The sequence below is a fragment of the Calliopsis andreniformis genome, chromosome 4 (assembly GCF_051401765.1).
Source record: "Calliopsis andreniformis isolate RMS-2024a chromosome 4, iyCalAndr_principal, whole genome shotgun sequence".
In the NCBI taxonomy this organism is placed as follows: Eukaryota; Metazoa; Arthropoda; class Insecta; order Hymenoptera; family Andrenidae; genus Calliopsis; species Calliopsis andreniformis.
The window spans coordinates 4,609,288-4,629,820 of record NC_135065.1 but is presented as its reverse complement, the minus strand read 5'-3'; the positions used below and the strand labels follow the sequence as shown (position 1 = coordinate 4,629,820).

At 35.7% G+C, this 20,533-nt stretch overlaps 3 protein-coding genes and 2 long non-coding RNA genes across 9 annotated transcripts in view; 2 read left to right on the top strand and 3 right to left on the bottom strand.

Moving 5' to 3' along the window:
• Nucleotides 1–2,461, top strand: part of Ip3k1 (inositol-trisphosphate 3-kinase-like protein) — a 30,465-nt gene extending 28,004 nt beyond the window's left edge. For all 3 annotated transcript variants that reach the window (XM_076376215.1, XM_076376214.1, XM_076376216.1), the window contains exons 4-5: nt 281–752; nt 1,400–2,461. In XM_076376215.1, the coding sequence (XP_076232330.1) occupies nt 281–752; nt 1,400–1,609 (682 nt within the window). In that variant the 3' untranslated portion in view covers nt 1,610–2,461. The remainder of the gene's footprint in view (nt 1–280; nt 753–1,399) is intronic.
• Nucleotides 2,462–2,569: 108 nt separating this feature from the next.
• On the bottom strand, nt 2,570–5,479 carry Rad17 (Rad17 checkpoint clamp loader component). The gene is made up of 9 exons (XM_076376213.1): nt 5,053–5,479; nt 4,528–4,963; nt 4,277–4,433; nt 4,045–4,167; nt 3,798–3,976; nt 3,640–3,729; nt 3,366–3,556; nt 3,172–3,290; nt 2,570–2,760 (listed from the first exon to the last, which is right to left on the bottom strand). The coding sequence occupies exons 1-9, from the start codon at nt 5,065–5,067 to the stop codon at nt 2,649–2,651; spliced, it is 1,422 nt and encodes a 473-aa protein (XP_076232328.1). The 5' UTR covers nt 5,068–5,479; the 3' UTR covers nt 2,570–2,648.
• A 2,351-nt stretch (nt 5,480–7,830) lies between these two features.
• On the top strand, nt 7,831–8,823 carry LOC143178342 (uncharacterized). Its single transcript, XR_013001765.1, has 3 exons — nt 7,831–7,909; nt 8,259–8,543; nt 8,622–8,823. It is a non-coding gene; the product is annotated as an uncharacterized LOC143178342 (long non-coding RNA).
• A 5,576-nt stretch (nt 8,824–14,399) lies between these two features.
• LOC143177989 (uncharacterized) lies at nt 14,400–17,215 on the bottom strand. 3 transcript variants are annotated; one of them, XR_013001692.1, is made up of 4 exons: nt 16,716–17,215; nt 15,200–16,622; nt 14,792–15,067; nt 14,400–14,703 (listed from the first exon to the last, which is right to left on the bottom strand). It is a non-coding gene; the product is annotated as an uncharacterized LOC143177989 (long non-coding RNA). The 3 variants fall into 3 exon arrangements; XR_013001691.1 differs by having other exon boundaries at nt 14,792–16,622; nt 16,716–16,804; nt 17,043–17,215; XR_013001690.1 differs by having other exon boundaries at nt 14,792–16,622.
• An 840-nt stretch (nt 17,216–18,055) lies between these two features.
• Nucleotides 18,056–20,491, bottom strand: LOC143178149 (4-aminobutyrate aminotransferase, mitochondrial). The gene is made up of 9 exons (XM_076376647.1): nt 20,440–20,491; nt 20,227–20,342; nt 19,987–20,154; nt 19,829–19,915; nt 19,511–19,706; nt 19,276–19,448; nt 18,839–18,996; nt 18,463–18,731; nt 18,056–18,371 (listed from the first exon to the last, which is right to left on the bottom strand). Exons 1-9 carry the CDS (start codon nt 20,489–20,491, stop codon nt 18,244–18,246), a joined length of 1,347 nt encoding a protein of 448 aa, XP_076232762.1. The 3' UTR covers nt 18,056–18,243.
• Between the last annotated feature and the right edge of the window lie 42 nt (nt 20,492–20,533).

The window sequence follows — 20,533 nt, the reverse complement described above, 5'->3', positions numbered from 1 at the left end:
ATATATTTATATATAGAGTCCTTAGTTTTTAGCGACTTATTTGATTCTAACTGTACGAGATAATTACAGTCAAAGATGAAAGATACTGAAACCAGATTCTCATCAGCCTTACCACATTTACATAAGTGAGATGAACTTACAGAGATAATACTATATATTTTCTCACATGCCTATGTTATGAGTAGAAAATTCTCCACCTTTCTTCCCCCAAAATTGACCACTAGCATTTCATCAATTTGAAGTCGAATCATTAGAATCTTACATGTCTCCTTTCTTGCAGATACTACCGAGAAGTGGACTACAAAGGTGAAACATTCATCGAGCTGCAGGATTTGCTTTTCGGCTTCAACGACCCTCACGTAATGGACATAAAAATGGGCACAAGAACGTTCCTCGAGTCCGAGGTGTCGAAGACAACCGCGCGACCGGATCTCTATCAGAAGATGATCGCAGTCGATCCAAATGCGCCGACGAAACAAGAACACGAGCAACGTGCTGTAACAAAATTACGGTACATGCAGTTCCGTGAGCAACAGAGCTCAACTTGTAGCCATGGATTCCGTATCGAAGCTATGAAGTTGCCTGGCGGGCCCCCAATCACCGATTTGAAGAAAGTCAAGTCCCATGAGGAAGTCCTGGAAACGATGAAATTGTTTCTAGGGACACGCGAAGCCACGCGTGAAAAGCTCCTTGTTCGTCTGAAGAAACTTCGCTCTAAGATCGAGCAGTCTGAATACTTCAAAACCCATGAGGTACATATCGTTTTTTATGTTTCTTTTAAAGAAAAATATAGAATCTCTTAAAAATATAAATATACTCTATCGTGCATTAGTATTTGGACACTTCCAATATTATTGCAATATGTAAAATACAAGTAAAATTCTATTATATAGTTTTGGCTACAAAATTTATGTTACACGATTATATAAGGTTTACAAATACTAATGAGAATAACATTTGATAGCAGTAAGTATAAATAAAATGTGGGTATTCTATGAACCTCTAATAACGTGAAAGTGTCCAAATACTTATGTACCATAGTGTATTATAAATGCAGGATTTGTAGAGATGTGGCTCTGTGGCTTTTTCAATTACATACTCGATGTTCTATACAAATTTAACTCCAATTTTATTGCACAAATAAATAGAACATGAATAGAACGTTTCGATCAATCACTTACGATTAATTTGAGATTATCAATTTTTTAAAGTAAAAATATTGACTGTAAAAAAACAAACTAATCAGTAATAAGAATTTTCAAAGTATAAGAAACAATTACAAACACTATTTTATGATTAGTTGTATTCCGTTGTAACGTAAAGAGTTTTTCTTCTGCGACCAAAATAATTTCTAACCTAGAATAAATATTAAATATATAACGCCTAATTTTCTTTTCAGATTATTGGTAGCAGCATCTTTATGATCTACGACAACGACAAAGTTGGTGTGTGGCTGATCGATTTTGCTAAAACGCGAGAATTACCAAAGGGGCAGAGAGTGACACACAGAAAACCATGGGAGCAAGGCAACCATGAAGAGGGATTCCTGCTTGGCCTGGATAATCTTATTTCAACAATAGAAGAAGTTGATCTTTCGAAGGCGGCGTAGTTCATACTACTTTCTCTCAGACTAAATCTATCTATATAGATGTTTCATTCTGGTCTTATCACGCTAATTTTTCAAACCAATTGTCTTCATTTGTATTTATAGGTCAGCTAGGAAATATTCCAATCTCGGTAGAAGAAATGTACCTTTATTAGATTTACAAGTATCTTTTTTAAATACAATTTACAATATACCTAAGATTTTATAATACTGATAACTTAATGGGCGCTCTTACAGTGGCTCAGTATTTCTCAAATTTCTATGCATTTTTTCGTATGGATTCAAAATAAGAGACTGCAATCAATATAAATGATTTGGATTCATGTGTTATAACCTAAAACAATTTGACAAACACTGATGCACAGAGTAAGGTATTCAAAGCGGAAAAGACTGCTTCTTTACTGCATTTTTGCTATGAACCTTCTTAGTTGAAGGAAAATCTTGTAGATAGCACTCCGCAATATACATAGTAGCTGTACACAGGTTAATTATTAATGTACAAATATAGTTAAGTAAATGTAATCTTTTAAAACTTTTATTTATGCGAAAATAGTTCCATTGTAAAATTTGTTGTCAAGAAATACTTGATATTACAATCTCGCTTTAAAACTTAATTAGATAATTGTTCATATTTCTACATTAAATTATTCGTTTCTCTAACTGCCAGAAATTTAATTATAAAATATTTGTAATGAACTGTATAAATTTATAAAATCTTATTTAACAACAAATTTGTTTTTTTTCTTTTATTTTTTTTTTCATTTTATCTATCAATTAACATCAATATTCGTTTGCTGTATTAAAAGATTTCTGCTCGCGATAATAAAATACTATTTAAGACATTAAACAATGACAGAAATGATTACAACGATAAATACAGAATTTCAAACATGATATAATACATTAAAAATAATATTTCCTTATATTCTTCGCGTGGATCTATTTCTGAATGTAATATTTTGCATTTACATAAAATTATTAGAAAATATATCTTACATAAATAACAATAATTTTCTTCTTTATAATCTCAGTCTTCGTCATTTTAATCAATTATCGATTCTACATCAATGTCAGTTGAATCAACTGTATTTTTTGATTTTGGATCGATTATAGACTCGTACCATCTAACTTCAGCTGCTGCTAAACACCTTCGCCTGTACAAATTACAATAGTATTGCATAAATACCATGTAAAATAATAACCATTTAACAATTAATCGCTTGCTGTTAAATATATAAATTCAATTTTGTATACATCTATTCGCTGTAAGTTTGCAAGTCGAATACAACGAACTTATTGAAAGTATGTATTCATACCAATTCATATGTTGGTAATTTCCCTTTATCTTATTAAAAGCGATAGTGAAAGAAAATAAGACAATAATTTTAAGGGATAAAATTAGCAAACACTTTACCTCAAATACTGTATTTGTAAAGAGGCTCCTTATATATCAATATATAATAAAGTAAAATAAAATTAAATTGAAGGTATATTGTTACCCATGAACAAACTAATCAAAAACCATGTTTGTAAGCCCATAGATTAAATGTAAATGTAATACTAACGCTTCGATTCGGTCATTCGGTGGCTTGCGTACAGGATTCCATCCAGAGACTGGTTTTTCGTTAGTTACCATTATACCTCGGATGCAAAACGATAACGTAGCTCTGGCTAAATTAGGGTCCTGCAAACATCGATATTATATCATTCATGTAATAGTAGTGCTCTTTGCATAATACTTTTATGAAGGAAAACATACACGCCATTCAGAATTTAGAACATCTGCTAAACTTAAAATGTTCGCGCAAACATTCGCTTCTTCGATTCCGCGTATAGTATTTAAATAATTTTCTTGGAGAAAGTTTAAAAATACTGTTGCTTGTGATAGGAAAAAAGCTGCTATTTCATCAGGATCGTGAACAAATTTCCAAGAACTTCCATCCTGAGTTCCTATAAAAGTCAGACTATTTAATCACGAATACTATTTTGCTGTTTAGAATCATGAATCTTTAAAAGTATTTTCGTTAACTCACTTTTTGGATTAATTACTCGTCCAACACCGTGTAGGAGTCCCAAACTCTCTTCTCGTGCATTAAATTTGTTTTCTTTCTGTTCTTCAGGTACTGCCAACATTGATGTAAAACATAATTACAGTAAAATCAAACTTATTAATATAGTTCATTTTATTTACCTTTTAATGAAATGAATATAAGATTTAAGACAGCATTTCTAATATCTCCTATGTTATTAGATAATATTTCATCAACTTTGTGTTGTGTAACACATATCATATGACCAGCTGTTGAATTTAAAATACTACTTATTCGTTTCAAAGCATTTTTCATGGCAGCTTGGGTAACAGCATTTACACTAAATTACAAAAATTTAATAAGTATTTAAAAACTATGAAAAAAGAAACAATATAATGTTGCACTTACTTGATTACATCAATACCAAATTTTTCTTTTATATTTGAAGGAAATAGTGTTTGCATTAATTTGGAATTTCCTGTTTCTGTACATATAAAAACTATAGGTTCTCTCCCAATATTAAAATACTCTCTGATAAACAGAATAAAAGAAAGAATACTCATAATTGTTTATTAAAACATTGCCTCATGAATTGCTAAATATAAATAAGAGCACCCTTAAAATGAATAATTTTACTTACTCCAGGAGAGAGAAAAAGCTACTTTTATCATCTAGGAAAACATTTGGAAAATCTTTAACAAGGAGGAGACGACTAGAATAGCTGCTTAGAACTGAAGTATATCGAGTAGCCCTAATTAGGAAATCCCCAAATCTATCTCCTTGTCTCATTATCCTATCTAGAAATAATTAATATTCATTGTACTTCAATATTACCAACTTTCTGTAAAAACATACAATTTTCTAAATTTTATAGAAAGGAAATGAGATTACTATTTTCATCCATGATTTGATCAATAGGATTAATCCACTCTGTGACATGGAAGTCATTTTCTTTAGCAAGTATTCTTATTGCTGTAGTTTTTCCACAGCCTGACGGGCCAGATAAAACTAATGCACAAGGCTGGCCCTTCCTCACTTTGAATTGTAACCAATCTGAGATCTCTTGCTGTTTTTGTCTACTGACTACTAATTCAGAAGGTTTCTTTGGTGCACAAGCTTCCACTAAGGCAGATAAATTACTGACACTTCTTTTTTTAGGAACTATCTCATATACGTTTGAAGTATCAAGTTTTGTGCTTTCTAATGCTTGTGATGCACGCTTGATTGGTTGTGATGTTCGCTTGACTGATTGTGATGTGCATGTAACTGTTTGTGACTGTTTCACAGGTGTTATGTCAAATGATGGCATTAACCAACTATTATTTTTCTATTAAAAAAAATTATATATATATAAGAGGCCTCTGTTATTTAAATATATTTATAAAATATGACTTATTACAGTTTATGAAGACATACCTTTGACTGAGCCATATTACAACATTCATATAAATAACAAATTTATTACAGAATATGTTTCTGCCAAATACTTATTATTTGTTACCAATAAGCTACAAAATAGAATTTCTATTTTCAGCAAAAGCAAATTGAATGAGAGGAATTTCTTTGAGGAACGAGATTACAATAAGACACAAGTTCATAATATAGTATTAAAATTCAAAGCCTCAAACACGTCAGGAATAGAAATATGTATGTGACATAACGATTTGACTCCTAACCACAGATATGTGTGTATATCACACTGATCGTGGTACATATATTCATATAATACTCTGATAAACCGATCTCCGTCATTTAATCAAGAACCTAAAAGACAATGCATTGTGCTTCGGAGCTGAAAGTTGAATCAAAATCGATCAAAATCAACAGACAGCAGAAGCAGAAGAATCGACAACCCATTCCCCTTCAGCCATCTTGTGCAGCAAAATCTGAGTGCACTCTAGAAGTGAGTTTAGGTACTATTTAGAACTGCATAACATGCCTTGTAAGGAAGTCGGTAAAGCAGTTTGTGATATTAAATCTAACCCTCATGAACATGAACTGCTAAGAAATCCTCGTATAAAAGGAATCTTTTATAATAAAATTTAACAATACACGTATTAGAAATTGTTGCTGCGATTATTATTATATGGCAAACATAAATTTTTCGCGAATTATTCTTCATTTCCTCAATCTCGTAATTTCATTCGTTAGCAGCATTGCAATATGATGGGACAACACTAGAAGAGGGGAGTACACCAAGCAATACAGTTCAATGGTAGGCCATACCCCCACTCTTCTTCTTTCATTCCGACATGCCGCAGTCCTCAGTCTGATCATTGGTTCCCACTTCCCCCTCTTCTGGGCGAGAGTATATAAATACCCCAAGCGGCGACGCATTTCTCAGTCGTTTCAGTGCCTCCGGAGAGTGCGCCTCGTTGTAATTTTCTACGAGGACTGAAGGCCCTTGGACCACTCTGGTCTCGTGGACTATCGTAGCCGTTGCACAGTCGTCACCCCTTGGACTACCTGGCTAGTGAGCACCTTGACCATTCATCATTCTTGACCACTGACAAATACTGTTTAAATTTAAAGTGAAAAGTGAGCTGCTGGCATTAATATGTCGTGTCTGTGTGTGTTTATTTAACTCGTGCTTAGAGTGTGCTTAGAGTGTGTTTAGTGTGTCTTTAGTGTGTCTTTAGTGTGTCTTTAGTGTGTCTTTAGTGTGTCTTTAGTGTGTCTTTAGTGTGTCTTTAGTGTGTCTTTAGTGTGTCTTTAGTGTGTCTTTAGTGTGTCTTTAGTGTGTCTTTAGTGTGTCTTTAGTGTGTCTTTATAAACGAGTAGTATTCTTCTCTGTCTTGCCATTTCGTTGCATCGATCTTACAATCGGTATCAGTTTAGAACCCGAACAATCATTTGAATTTCGAAAATTTGTTAGAAACAAGTCACCCTCAGTTTCGTACCTTTCTTTCTAACACAAAAAAAATGGTCGAGAAGACTCAGTTTTGGAATGTGAACGCAAAGCAAGGCAAGTAGTTTGTTGTATGTAGAATTTATTTTTACAAAGTTACAGCGTTTAAAAACTCGGCATTTTTTTCGGTTAAGTTCTGTATTTTTTCAGGGGTCAAACAGATATCTAATAGAAACTGCGCATTCGTCACAGTCTTTCGTTGAAGAAGCAGAAGATTGGTGTGAATTTGAACCTCCGTGGGTGCTAGACACAGTGAATACGGCCACTGCATGCACGGATCGCAGCACAGCGTACAATTATTGGGCAGACGGACTCGCAGTAAACATGTATTGTAAAAGCAAATGATTTAAAATAATGGAACACATTTACTCCAATCCTATTCCTATACTTCCACTTGTAAGAAATAAAGACATACGAAGGTTGTGAGTTATTTATACCCTGAAAGCTAAGGTAGAAGGATAGAAAGGACTTGCAATATTTTATTAAGGAACAGGAATAGAGATTGAGAATTTTGATATTATTGTAATGTTTTAGTTGCTACTATCGGGAATACTACGAAAGTTGTTGTTCGGCGACGTCATGAGGTAGAAAGGGGATTCCCCATCAATCTCCGATTGCTATGAATCCCGACCTAATTCGAAAAGTTTCCTCTCTTCTTTGTGATGTCACCGAGCAACAGGCATCATAACATCCCTGATTCCAATCTATAAGTATTTTGACCACTAATTTCGTTCCAAGGTATTTCTAGTTGGACATAATCAATTTTCTTTAAGATTAGATTTTTCATTTATTATAAGGCAGTATGAATTTTAATATTTTAGAGACAGTAGAGATATATTATGTACAGAATGTTTCTGAACAGCATGGTATAACTTTGAGAGGTGATTCTAGACACTAAAATAAAACGAAAATTAAGAGTAACAGTTTCGTGCTTGAGGCTTCGGATGTTAGTTATAGGTATCTAAAATATTTAGCAGTAGTGGCAGTGTAGCTCTGACGCAAGGCAGGGGAGCTGGGTGTCCAGAACCATCCCTTAAAGTTAAGTAGTGCTGTTCAGAAACAGCCTGCATTTGGAGTATATGTATGAAATATGCACTAAACTGTAGTGGCAGCTAAAACTTCGAAACGTTTTATAGTGTATAAAATTCGAGTCGTTAGCAGCCTAGCCCCATATGTCCCTACACAATCCAAAATATCTATACACAGTAAGGCCGTCATTCGTTACGTGACCACCTATAACAGTGATGCTCAGGAAGTGTCTGAGAGCTGCCAGCAATACCCCAAATCGCTCGAGCGGCTTACCCATTCCTGGAGGAACAGTCTTTAGAATAGTTTCTACGTACTTGAGCATCTCTGGTTTGAGAGGTAGGACCCTTTAGACATCTCGTTAACAGTATGCTACTCGAGCGTTATATCTCTAGCTTTCCAATGAGCGTTACCGTCAATATGTAGCGAACGATTGAACATTAAAAAGAAGCCCATTTTTCGCAACCTTCCTTGCTAACCTTCTTTCAGAGGTTAAACAGATATCGAATGAAAGTATCGCATCTTCAAACATTCGTCATGTTCGGATAAGAATAAGGTTAGAGGTATAAGAACATCGTTACAAAGTAAATATCGAACTAGAAATGGCAAAATACCTGCATGTGAAGTAAAATAAATATAATTTCAAATATTCAAGAACATTCACTAAAACCCAATTCTCATATTTCAGCTAATTAGAAAGATGGAGTACAATGGGATTTGACTGCATTGTCCTGCGATCCCTACTCTTCTACTCTATGACGTCACTAGAAGACATTTTGTCCGCCATATTGGCATATTGGCGAAACTACTCCTCAGTCGCTCTTGGGATTTCAATGTGTGCGGATCGAAGTGGTTGTAAGTCGGTTCGTGGGGTACCTGCTCCTGATCCATGTCATAGCCGTCAGAGACCCAGGGAACTTTGAGGCTGCGACATCGTCGAGTGTCTGTCCAAGACTCTAATTACACATAAGGTGTAAGTTTAAGTGTGTTATGATAAATATAAAAGAAAACTGTTGTACAACTGCTTTTCACATTTTTTGTGTTCGTTTAGCTCACGTTGCTTTCTCCTCGTTCATAAAGCGGTTACCAAGAGCGGCCTGCTTGTTCAGTCATTATGCGAGGTAACCTGGGAAACCTGCATTTTGGTGCGACGAAGAAATTCCATGCTGCCGCAAGGTGTCTCGATGATCCTACCTCTGTCCCATCAGTGTCTGTCGTGATTCGAAGAGGTACGTGATTGATTAAAAATTATAGTTTAAGTTTAAGAATTCACATGTATAGTATAGTATGTATATCGTGTTATTCATTTATAAAAATAAAACGACAGTGAGAAAGAATATATGCATTCAGTAATTTTTTCAATCTGTCACGAATCCTGTTATTTCATAAACATTTGCATATTGCAAAGAATATGTTTAATAACCAAAACCTACTTCCTAACAAGACCTCTGTCAGAATTGTATTTTCCTGATACTCTGTCCTTTATTTCTATCCAAAGTATATTTTGCGGCGAAAACGAACAGAAGTATCAGGAGAACATGATAGGCAAAGAGGTATTCCAAAAATTGGCGGGAAACGAAACTTAGAGTTTGCCGAAAATTCGCAAAAGTATCAGGAGAACATGATAGGCAAAGAGGCATTCCAAAAATTGGCGGGAAACGAAACTTAGAGTTTGCCGAAAATTCGCAAAAGTATCAGGAGAACATGATAGGCAAAGAGGTATTCCAAAAATTGGCGGGAAACGAAACTTAGAGTTTGCCGAAAATTCGCAAAAGTATCAGGAGAACATGATAGGCAAAGAGGTATTCCAAAAATTGGCGGGAAACTAAAGTTAGAGTTTGCCCGAAAATCGACTAAAGTATCAGGAGAACATGATAGGCAAAGAGGTATTCCAAAAATTGGCGGGAAACTAAAGTTAGAGTTTGCCCGAAAATCGACTAAAGTATCAGGAGAACATGATAGGCAAAGAGGTATTCCAAAAATTGGCGGGAAACTAAAGTTAGAGTTTGCCCGAAAATCGACTAAAGTATCAGGAGAACATGATAGGCAAAGAGGCATTCCAAAAATTGGCGGGAAACGAAACTTAGAGTTTGCCGAAAATTCGCAAAAGTATCAGGAGAACATGATAGGCAAAGAGGTATTCCAAAAATTGGCGGGAAACTAAAGTTAGAGTTTGCCCGAAAATCGACTAAAGTATCAGGAGAACATGATAGGCAAAGAGGTATTCCAAAAATTGGCGGGAAACTAAAGTTAGAGTTTGCCCGAAAATCGACTAAAGTATCAGGAGAACATGATAGGCAAAGAGGTATTCCAAAAATTGGCGGGAAACTAAAGTTAGAGTTTGCCCGAAAATCGACTAAAGTATCAGGAGAACATGATAGGCAAAGAGGCATTCCAAAAATTGGCGGGAAACGAAACTTAGAGTTTGCCGAAAATTCGCAAAAGTATCAGGAGAACATGATAGGCAAAGAGGTATTCCAAAAATTGGCGGGAAACTAAAGTTAGAGTTTGCCCGAAAATCGACTAAAGTATCAGGAGAACATGATAGGCAAAGAGGTATTCCAAAAATTGGCGGGAAACTAAAGTTAGAGTTTGCCCGAAAATCGACTAAAGTATCAGGAGAACATGATAGGCAAAGAGGTATTCCAAAAATTGGCGGGAAACTAAAGTTAGAGTTTGCCCGAAAATCGACTAAAGTATCAGGAGAACATGATAGGCAAAGAGGTATTCCAAAAATTGGCGGGAAACTAAAGTTAGAGTTTGCCCGAAAATCGACTAAAGTATCAGGAGAACATGATAGGCAAAGAGGCATTCCAAAAATTGGCGGGAAACGAAACTTAGAGTTTGCCGAAAATTCGCAAAAGTATCAGGAGAACATGATAGGCAAAGAGGTATTCCAAAAATTGGCGGGAAACTAAAGTTAGAGTTTGCCCGAAAATCGACTAAAGTATCAGGAGAACATGATAGGCAAAGAGGTATTCCAAAAATTGGCGGGAAACTAAAGTTAGAGTTTGCCCGAAAATCGACTAAAGTATCAGGAGAACATGATAGGCAAAGAGGTATTCCAAAAATTGGCGGGAAACTAAAGTTAGAGTTTGCCCGAAAATCGACTAAAGTATCAGGAGAACATGATAGGCAAAGAGGCATTCCAAAAATTGGCGGGAAACGAAACTTAGAGTTTGCCGAAAATTCGCAAAAGTATCAGGAGAACATGATAGGCAAAGAGGTATTCCAAAAATTGGCGGGAAACTAAAGTTAGAGTTTGCCCGAAAATCGACTAAAGTATCAGGAGAACATGATAGGCAAAGAGGTATTCCAAAAATTGGCGGGAAACTAAAGTTAGAGTTTGCCCGAAAATCGACTAAAGTATCAGGAGAACATGATAGGCAAAGAGGTATTCCAAAAATTGGCGGGAAACTAAAGTTAGAGTTTGCCCGAAAATCGACTAAAGTATCAGGAGAACATGATAGGCAAAGAGGCATTCCAAAAATTGGCGGGAAACGAAACTTAGAGTTTGCCGAAAATTCGCAAAAGTATCAGGAGAACATGATAGGCAAAGAGGTATTCCAAAAATTGGCGGGAAACTAAAGTTAGAGTTTGCCCGAAAATCGACTAAAGTATCAGGAGAACATGATAGGCAAAGAGGTATTCCAAAAATTGGCGGGAAACTAAAGTTAGAGTTTGCCCGAAAATCGACTAAAGTATCAGGAGAACATGATAGGCAAAGAGGTATTCCAAAAATTGGCGGGAAACTAAAGTTAGAGTTTGCCCGAAAATCGACTAAAGTATCAGGAGAACATGATAGGCAAAGAGGTATTCCAAAAATTGGCGGGAAACTAAAGTTAGAGTTTGCCCGAAAATCGACTAAAGTATCAGGAGAACATGATAGGCAAAGAGGCATTCCAAAAATTGGCGGGAAACGAAACTTAGAGTTTGCCGAAAATTCGCAAAAGTATCAGGAGAACATGATAGGCAAAGAGGTATTCCAAAAATTGGCGGGAAACTAAAGTTAGAGTTTGCCCGAAAATCGACTAAAGTATCAGGAGAACATGATAGGCAAAGAGGTATTCCAAAAATTGGCGGGAAACTAAAGTTAGAGTTTGCCCGAAAATCGACTAAAGTATCAGGAGAACATGATAGGCAAAGAGGTATTCCAAAAATTGGCGGGAAACTAAAGTTAGAGTTTGCCCGAAAATCGACTAAAGTATCAGGAGAACATGATAGGCAAAGAGGCATTCCAAAAATTGGCGGGAAACGAAACTTAGAGTTTGCCGAAAATTCGCAAAAGTATCAGGAGAACATGATAGGCAAAGAGGTATTCCAAAAATTGGCGGGAAACTAAAGTTAGAGTTTGCCCGAAAATCGACTAAAGTATCAGGAGAACATGATAGGCAAAGAGGTATTCCAAAAATTGGCGGGAAACTAAAGTTAGAGTTTGCCCGAAAATCGACTAAAGTATCAGGAGAACATGATAGGCAAAGAGGTATTCCAAAAATTGGCGGGAAACTAAAGTTAGAGTTTGCCCGAAAATCGACTAAAGTATCAGGAGAACATGATAGGCAAAGAGGTATTCCAAAAATTGGCGGGAAACTAAAGTTAGAGTTTGCCCGAAAATGGACTAAAGTATCAGGAGAACATGATAGGCAAAGAGGTATTCCAAAAATTGGCGGGAAACTAAAGTTAGAGTTTGCCCGAAAATCGACTAAAGTATCAGGAGAACATGATAGGCAAAGAGGTATTCCAAAAATTGGCGGGAAACTAAAGTTAGAGTTTGCCCGAAAATCGACTAAAGTATCAGGAGAACATGATAGGCAAAGAGGTATTCCAAAAATTGGCGGGAAACGAAACTTAGAGTTTGCCGAAAATTCGCAAAAGTATCAGGAGAACATGATAGGCAAAGAGGTATTCCAAAAATTGGCGGGAAACTAAAGTTAGAGTTTGCCCGAAAATCGACTAAAGTATCAGGAGAACATGATAGGCAAAGAAGTATTCCAAAAATTGGCGGGAAACTAAAGTTACAGTTTGCCCGAAAATCGACTAAAGTATCAGGAGAACATGATAGGCAAAGAGGTATTCCAAAAATTGGCGGGAAACTAAAGTTAGAGTTTGCCCGAAAATCGACTAAAGTATCAGGAGAACATGATAGGCAAAGAGGTATTCCAAAAATTGGCGGGAAACGAAACTTAGAGTTTGCCGAAAATTCGCAAAAGTATCAGGAGAACATGATAGGCAAAGAGGTATTCCAAAAATTGGCGGGAAACTAAAGTTAGAGTTTGCCCGAAAATCGACTAAAGTATCAGGAGAACATGATAGGCAAAGAGGTATTCCAAAAATTGGCGGGAAACTAAAGTTAGAGTTTGCCCGAAAATCGACTAAAGTATCAGGAGAACATGATAGGCAAAGAGGTATTCCAAAAATTGGCGGGAAACTAAAGTTAGAGTTTGCCCGAAAATCGACTAAAGTATCAGGAGAACATGATAGGCAAAGAGGCATTCCAAAAATTGGCGGGAAACGAAACTTAGAGTTTGCCGAAAATTCGCAAAAGTATCAGGAGAACATGATAGGCAAAGAGGTATTCCAAAAATTGGCGGGAAACTAAAGTTAGAGTTTGCCCGAAAATCGACTAAAGTATCAGGAGAACATGATAGGCAAAGAGGTATTCCAAAAATTGGCGGGAAACGAAACTTAGAGTTTGCCGAAAATTCGCAAAAGTATCAGGAGAACATGATAGGCAAAGAGGTATTCCAAAAATTGGCGGGAAACTAAAGTTAGAGTTTGCCCGAAAATCGACTAAAGTATCAGGAGAACATGATAGGCAAAGAGGTATTCCAAAAATTGGCGGGAAACGAAACTTAGAGTTTGCCGAAAATTCGCAAAAGTATCAGGAGAACATGATAGGCAAAGAGGTATTCCAAAAATTGGCGGGAAACTAAAGTTAGAGTTTGCCCGAAAATCGACTAAAGTATCAGGAGAACATGATAGGCAAAGAGGTATTCCAAAAATTGGCGGGAAACTAAAGTTAGAGTTTGCCCGAAAATCGACTAAAGTATCAGGAGAACATGATAGGCAAAGAGGTATTCCAAAAATTGGCGGGAAACTAAAGTTAGAGTTTGCCCGAAAATCGACTAAAGTATCAGGAGAACATGATAGGCAAAGAGGCATTCCAAAAATTGGCGGGAAACGAAACTTAGAGTTTGCCGAAAATTCGCAAAAGTATCAGGAGAACATGATAGGCAAAGAGGTATTCCAAAAATTGGCGGGAAACTAAAGTTAGAGTTTGCCCGAAAATCGACTAAAGTATCAGGAGAACATGATAGGCAAAGAGGTATTCCAAAAATTGGCGGGAAACTAAAGTTAGAGTTTGCCCGAAAATCGACTAAAGTATCAGGAGAACATGATAGGCAAAGAGGTATTCCAAAAATTGGCGGGAAACTAAAGTTAGAGTTTGCCCGAAAATCGACTAAAGTATCAGGAGAACATGATAGGCAAAGAGGCATTCCAAAAATTGGCGGGAAACGAAACTTAGAGTTTGCCGAAAATTCGCAAAAGTATCAGGAGAACATGATAGGCAAAGAGGTATTCCAAAAATTGGCGGGAAACTAAAGTTAGAGTTTGCCCGAAAATCGACTAAAGTATCAGGAGAACATGATAGGCAAAGAGGTATTCCAAAAATTGGCGGGAAACTAAAGTTAGAGTTTGCCCGAAAATCGACTAAAGTATCAGGAGAACATGATAGGCAAAGAGGTATACCAAAAATTGGCGGGAAACTAAAGTTAGAGTTATGTTAAGAATATGTTTAATAAATCAATAAACGCAGATTACTTTTTTAATGATTTTTATTTTCGTAAATAATTGCTCGGAAGAATTTTTTACAATTATAATGTACAGTACTGTGTAATCTAATGAGTATGAAGTTTTATATGAATTTATATGAAATTTATGCTTATGCATTTATGCTATGATTACTGCCGTATTAGCTTACTCATGATCCTGGTGTAATTACGACGTTCTTCTGGTTGAAGAAGTGTAAATGGTGAGGCAGAAGATGGATGTATGGATGAATCCCTGGAAAGCGTTTGGCGTCATCGAGGTTCGTTGTCCCACCAGCATACCGATTACCTGGGCTATCTTGTCTGAGCAAAACAAAGAAAAGAAATAATTAAAGCAATTATGTAACAGTTTTGTTTTAACTTAGCATTGAAAATATAAATTTGAACTTACCTATGATGGTGCACCTTGCGGGGAATGGTCTGATTCTTGATCCAGAATGTCGGACCCTGAAAGTTCCAAGGGTGTCTGATGTGGATTTGGAGAAGGTACCACAAGAACCGACTGACGACCACTTCGATCCGCACACTTTGAAATCCCAAGAGCGACTGAGGAGTAGTTTCGTCAATATGCCAATATGGCGGACAAAATGTCTTCTAGTGACGTCATAGAGTAGAAGTGTAGGGGTCAATGCAGTCAAATCCCATTGTACTCCATCTTTCTAATTAGCTGAAATATGAGAATAGGGTTTTAGTGAATGTACTTGAATATTTGAAATTATATTTATTTTACTTTACATGCAAGTATTTTGCCATTTCTAGTTCTATATTTACTTTGTAACGATGTTCTTATACCTCTAACCTTATTCTTATCCGAACACGACGAATGTTTGAAGATGCGATACTTTCATTCGATATCTGTTTAACCTCTGAAAGAAGGTTAGCAAGGAAGTTCGCAAAGGAAGGTTGCAAAAAAGGGGCTTTTTTTTAATGTTCAATCGTTCGCTACATATTGATGGTAACGTCCATTGGAAAGCTGGAGATATAACGCTCGAGTAGCATACTGTTAACGAGATGTCTAAAGGGTCCTACCTCTCAGACCAGAGATGCTCAAGTACGTAGAAACTATTCTAAAGACTGTTCCTCCAGGAATGGGTAAGCCGCTCGAGCGGTTTGGGGTATTGCTGGCAGCTCTCAGACACTTTCTGAGCATCACTGGTATAGGTGCTTACGTAACGAACGACGGCCTTACTGTGTATAGATATTTTGGATTGTGTAGGGACATATGAGGCTAGGCTGCTGACGACTCGAATTTTATACACTATGAAACATTTCAAAGTTTTATCTGCCACTACAGTTTAGTGCATATTTCATACATATACTCCAAATGCAGGCTGTTTCTGAACAGCACTACTTAACTTTAAGGGATGGTTCTGGACACCCAGCTCCCCTGCCTTGCGTCAGAGCTACACTGCCACTACTGCTAGATATTTTAGATACCTATAACTAACATCCGAAGCCTCAAGCACGAAACTGTTACTCTTAATTTTCGTTTTATTTTAGTGTCTAGAATCACCTCTCAAAGTTATACCATACTGTTCAGAAACATTCTGTACATAATATATCTCTACTGTCTCTGAAATATTCCAAATTCATACTGTCTCTTATAATAAATGAAAAATCTAATCTTAATGAAAATTGATTATGTACAACTAGAAATACCTTGAAACTAAATTAGTGGTCGAAATACTTATGTTATATATGAGAATCACGGATGGTATGATGCCTGTTGCTCGGTGACATTACAAGAAAGATAGGAAACTTTTCGAATTCGAAAAAATCCCTTTCCACCTCATGACGTCGCCGAACAACAGGTTTCATAGTATTCCTGATGGTAACAACTACAACATTACAATAATATCAAAGTCCTTAATCTCAATTCTTGTTCCTCAATAAAATATTGAAAGTCTTTTCTATCTTTCTACCTTAACTTTAAGGGTATAAATAAATCACAACCTTCGTATATCTTTATTTCTTACAAGTGGTAGTATAGGAATAGGATTGGAGTAAATGTGTTTCATTATTTCAAATCATTTGCTTTTACAATACATGTTTACTGCGAGTCCGCCTGCCCAATAATTGTACGCTGTTCTGCGATCCGTGCATGCCGTGGCCGTGTTCACTGTGTCTAGCATCCACGGAGGTTCAAATTCACACCAATCTCCTGCTTCTTCAACGAAAGACTCTGATGAATGCGCAGTTTCTATTAGGTATCTGTTTGATCCCTGAAAAAATACAGAACATAACCGAAAAAAATGCCGAGTTTTTAACTGTTGTAACTTTGTAAAAATAATTCCTACATACAACAAACTACTTGCCTTGCTTTGCTTTCACATTCCAAAACTGAGTCTTCTCGACGATTTTTTTTGTGTTAGAAAGAAGGTACGAAACTGAGGGTGACTTGTTTCTAAAAAATTTTCGAAATTCAAATGATTGTTCGGGTTCTAAACTGATACCGATTGTAAGATCGATGCAACGAAATGGCAAGACAAAGAAGAATACTACTCGTTTATAAAGACACACTAAAGACACACTAAAGACACACTAAAGACACACTAAAGACACACTAAAGACACACTAAAGACACACTAAGCACGAGTTAAATAAACACACACGGACACGACATATTAATGCCAGCAGCTCACTTTTCACTTAAAATTTAAACAGTGTTTGTTAGTGGTCAAGGATGATGAATGGTCAAGGTGCTCACTGGCCAGACAGTCCAAGGGATGACGACAGTACAACGGTTACGATAGTCCAGGTGACCAGGGTGGTCCAAGGACCTTCAGTCCCCGTAGAAAATTACAACGACGCGAACTCTCCGAAGGCACCGGAACGACTGAGAAGTGCGCCGCCGCTTGGGGTATTTATATACTCTCGCCTCGAAGAGGGGGAAGTGAGAACCAATGATCAGACTGAGGACTGCGGCATGTCGGAATGAAAGAAGAAGAGTGGGGGTATCGCCTACCATTTGACTGCATTGTTGGACCCCCTCTTCTTTTTTTATCCCGACATATTGTGATACTGCCAATAATTAAAAATACGAGATTGATGAAATGAGGATTTAGGTTATGAAAAATGGGATTATTGTTTAATATAATCATCAGATCAAGAATTTTTTCTACAGTTATTGTTAATAAGAATCATACACAGTGACTCGTGAAAATTATTAACATTTATAATTCAAATTTTAAATGTCTTGTAGGTAACATATCTAATTTTAATTCCTACCACCGTTGGCATTATAATCTTGTTTTAGACTGAATCGGTAATATCGGACGTGATACGAATTTTTATCGACCCCCCTTCCCTTGCCCGTATAACGTAACAAAAAAAATATACAAACAGTTTAACGAATGATTAGATATTCATAAATTTCTATAAAATATTTATTTGAAAGTGTAAAAATTATCAAAGTTCTCTATTAATATTAACATTTCACTAAATTATTTTAAATTTAATTTTTCTGTTTATGAATATTTCAAGTTCTACCTATTTTATTATATAAATAATAATACACAATATTTTAAACATATTCAATAAATTGTAAGATCAGGTAGACTTTAAATATTTGTAATAGTATGTGAAATTCAAAGTATTTCAATGAGGTGTATATAACAGGTAGGACTTTAATATTACTTTGTATCTTTCTGCATTTTCCTACACCTTTCTGAAATATTTTATATTCTAAAATTTTAGCGACGCAAGTGTTGTCATTGCATATCTTTGTATATAATGGACTCTGATGTGCTCAGACAAATTACAGAGTTCATGAAATGCATGCTTTTTAAATATATGTTTAATAAATATATATATACATATACAACAGAATTATCTAAAATTTTATTAGCTTTCTGAGAAATTTTGTAAACAGTCCCGTAAAATGTCTAAAAAGACATCAGCATGATACTCTCCAAATATTAAGCATGGCCTTAATCTGATCGTTTTTACTCCACAATCACCCACCTGAACACCTGTTATGAATACATTCATTATGATGAATGCTACATAAAAGATTCTTAATTTTTAAGTGCTTTTAAAATATTAATATAGAAATTTCTTTACCTTTACAACGTAATTGATGCAATAGTTTATCCCTTGTATCCCTACATGCCATGTCAAATGCAATGATGAAGCCTCTTCCTCGTACAGAATTTATAAGTTGTGGAAATTCATATTGTAATGTGTTAAGTTGACAAAGCAGATAATTGCTAACATGGCAAACATGTGTTAATAAATCTTCTGCTTCAATAGTTTGTAGTATTGCTTCTAAGATTAGTATTTTGCCTGGATCACCCATCCATGTATTAAAAATTCTATACGGATGTGCAGGCCTACATAGCCAACAATTTCAATTTATTATGTGAATTTAATAAATTACAGTAAACTAGTGTTGAACATAAATTATGAATAGCTTGAGTAATTTTAAGTGGTATATTACATGTATTCAGAGGAGTGATAGAAACCACTTGCTTGCATTTTTTTACTAAATGTAACAATATCAGGGGGAGTATTCAGTTCAAAATATTCGTGTGCCCACATTCGTCCTGTTGCAGCACCTCCCGTTTGTATTTCATCGATTATTAATGGAATACTTTTCTAAAAGGTCAATACATTTTGAATATAAATTATTTTTTTACTTTATCTGATTAAAGCGATAAGTAATTACTTTCTTGGCAATAGCTTGCAAATCTTGGAAGAAACATGGCGAGGCATGCTTGTCCCCTCCTTCACATTGTATTGGTTCAACTATAATACCAGCTACTGGCATTTCTTTCTCGAATTTTTCTATTAAATCTTCTACCTGTTAAGAAATATCTTTATATAGATTTTACCAATTTTACCAGCAATATTGGTTCAAAGCTTACATATATTTACTTGTTCTAAGCACAGTGCATCCTCCTTCTTATTTTCCTTTTCATGTTGATCTAATGGATATAAATAATGCGGAAAAGGTGCAATTGGCCATGGTAGAGAAGGTATATCAATTTTCGCTATGTACTTGTAATGAGTCAGAGCTAATGCACCAAATGTTCTACCATGATATGCCCCTAATTTTGTAAATTTCATTAACTTACAATATGAAATCGTATATAATAATAGATTAAAATACCTTCAAAAGAAAGAATAGATAATTCAGGACAACCAGGTGGTTTATTATAGAGAGCAGTCGTTTTTTCTTCTTGTGTGAAATCTTTGTCTTTACGATGTCTTTCTGCATATTTTATAAATGCAGCTTGTATAGCATATTCATTTGAACAAGCTCCACACATAGCTGTGAAGACACAGGGTAATCCTTTTGGAGCTACCTGATGAAATAACGTTGCGTTAATGCATACCATAACTAAGGAAGAACTGATCCTATGCTTATAAACAGCATCGTAGAACACTTTGCAATATTTTCTGATAGTATTGTTTCAAAATTTCTTACACATGGTTGAAGTAATGTATCTTGAAGCTTGCATGGCCATTCTAAGCCAGGAAACAATCCTAATGCTGGCCTGTTTGCCATTATTCGCTAAAAGTATATTACGTTAACAGTTTTCATCACTTGTAATTGATTAACTACTTTTACTCAAGTATTTTTACTTGATTTCCTGCACACGACAGTGCACCAAGAATAGACCGGTGATTGTATCCCAGGGGAATAGAAGAAATTTGCATATACATGTCTAAGAAAACATTTCCATCAATATCTGCTAAATAATTTCCAACTGATCTTTGGTAGTCTGCAAAATATTGAATGGAGCCTACTTGCTGCAAGATTTCGTTTAATGATAAACATTATTTTTAAGTAAATGCCTAGATAAGAAATGTGAGAATATGAACCTGAATTTTCGAGAACTCATTCATCAACATTTCCGTTCTTGGCCCAGGAACTTCCGTAAGTGTATATGGTTTCGCGGGTTCTCCTGGCAGAGGTGCCTTTGGCATGTGATGAAGTTCTGTACATATTATTCAACAAATATTTAATACGCATAAATTTGTTGCTGTGTGTTCTATTACCCAAAGCTTGTTTTAATATATTTACTTTGTACTTACGTCGAGGTTGTGGACACTTTCGAACGGAATACAAAATACTTTTGTACAACATAATGGAAATTTTTATGTGTATCAAATTCTTGTCACTGATATA

Bases quoted from the DNA above. Each gene is read 5' to 3' on its own strand.
- Rad17 (XM_076376213.1), bottom strand. The intron at 4,434-4,527 runs GTAATCTCATTT...AATTATTTCTAG, and splicing joins TCAAATCATGGATGAAAATA to ATAGGATAATGAGACAAGGA. The intron at 2,761-3,171 runs GTTAGTATTACA...TAATTTGTACAG, and splicing joins CCGAATGACCGAATCGAAGC to GCGAAGGTGTTTAGCAGCAG.
- LOC143178149 (XM_076376647.1), bottom strand. From the start codon at position 20,491: ATGTTGTACAAAAGTATTTTGTATTCCGTTCGAAAGTGTCCACAACCT. The intron at 19,707-19,828 runs GTAAGAAATTTT...TTATTTCATCAG, and splicing joins ATACATTACTTCAACCATGT to GTAGCTCCAAAAGGATTACC. The intron at 18,372-18,462 runs GTAAAGAAATTT...TATTCATAACAG, and splicing joins GCATCAATTACGTTGTAAAG to GTGTTCAGGTGGGTGATTGT.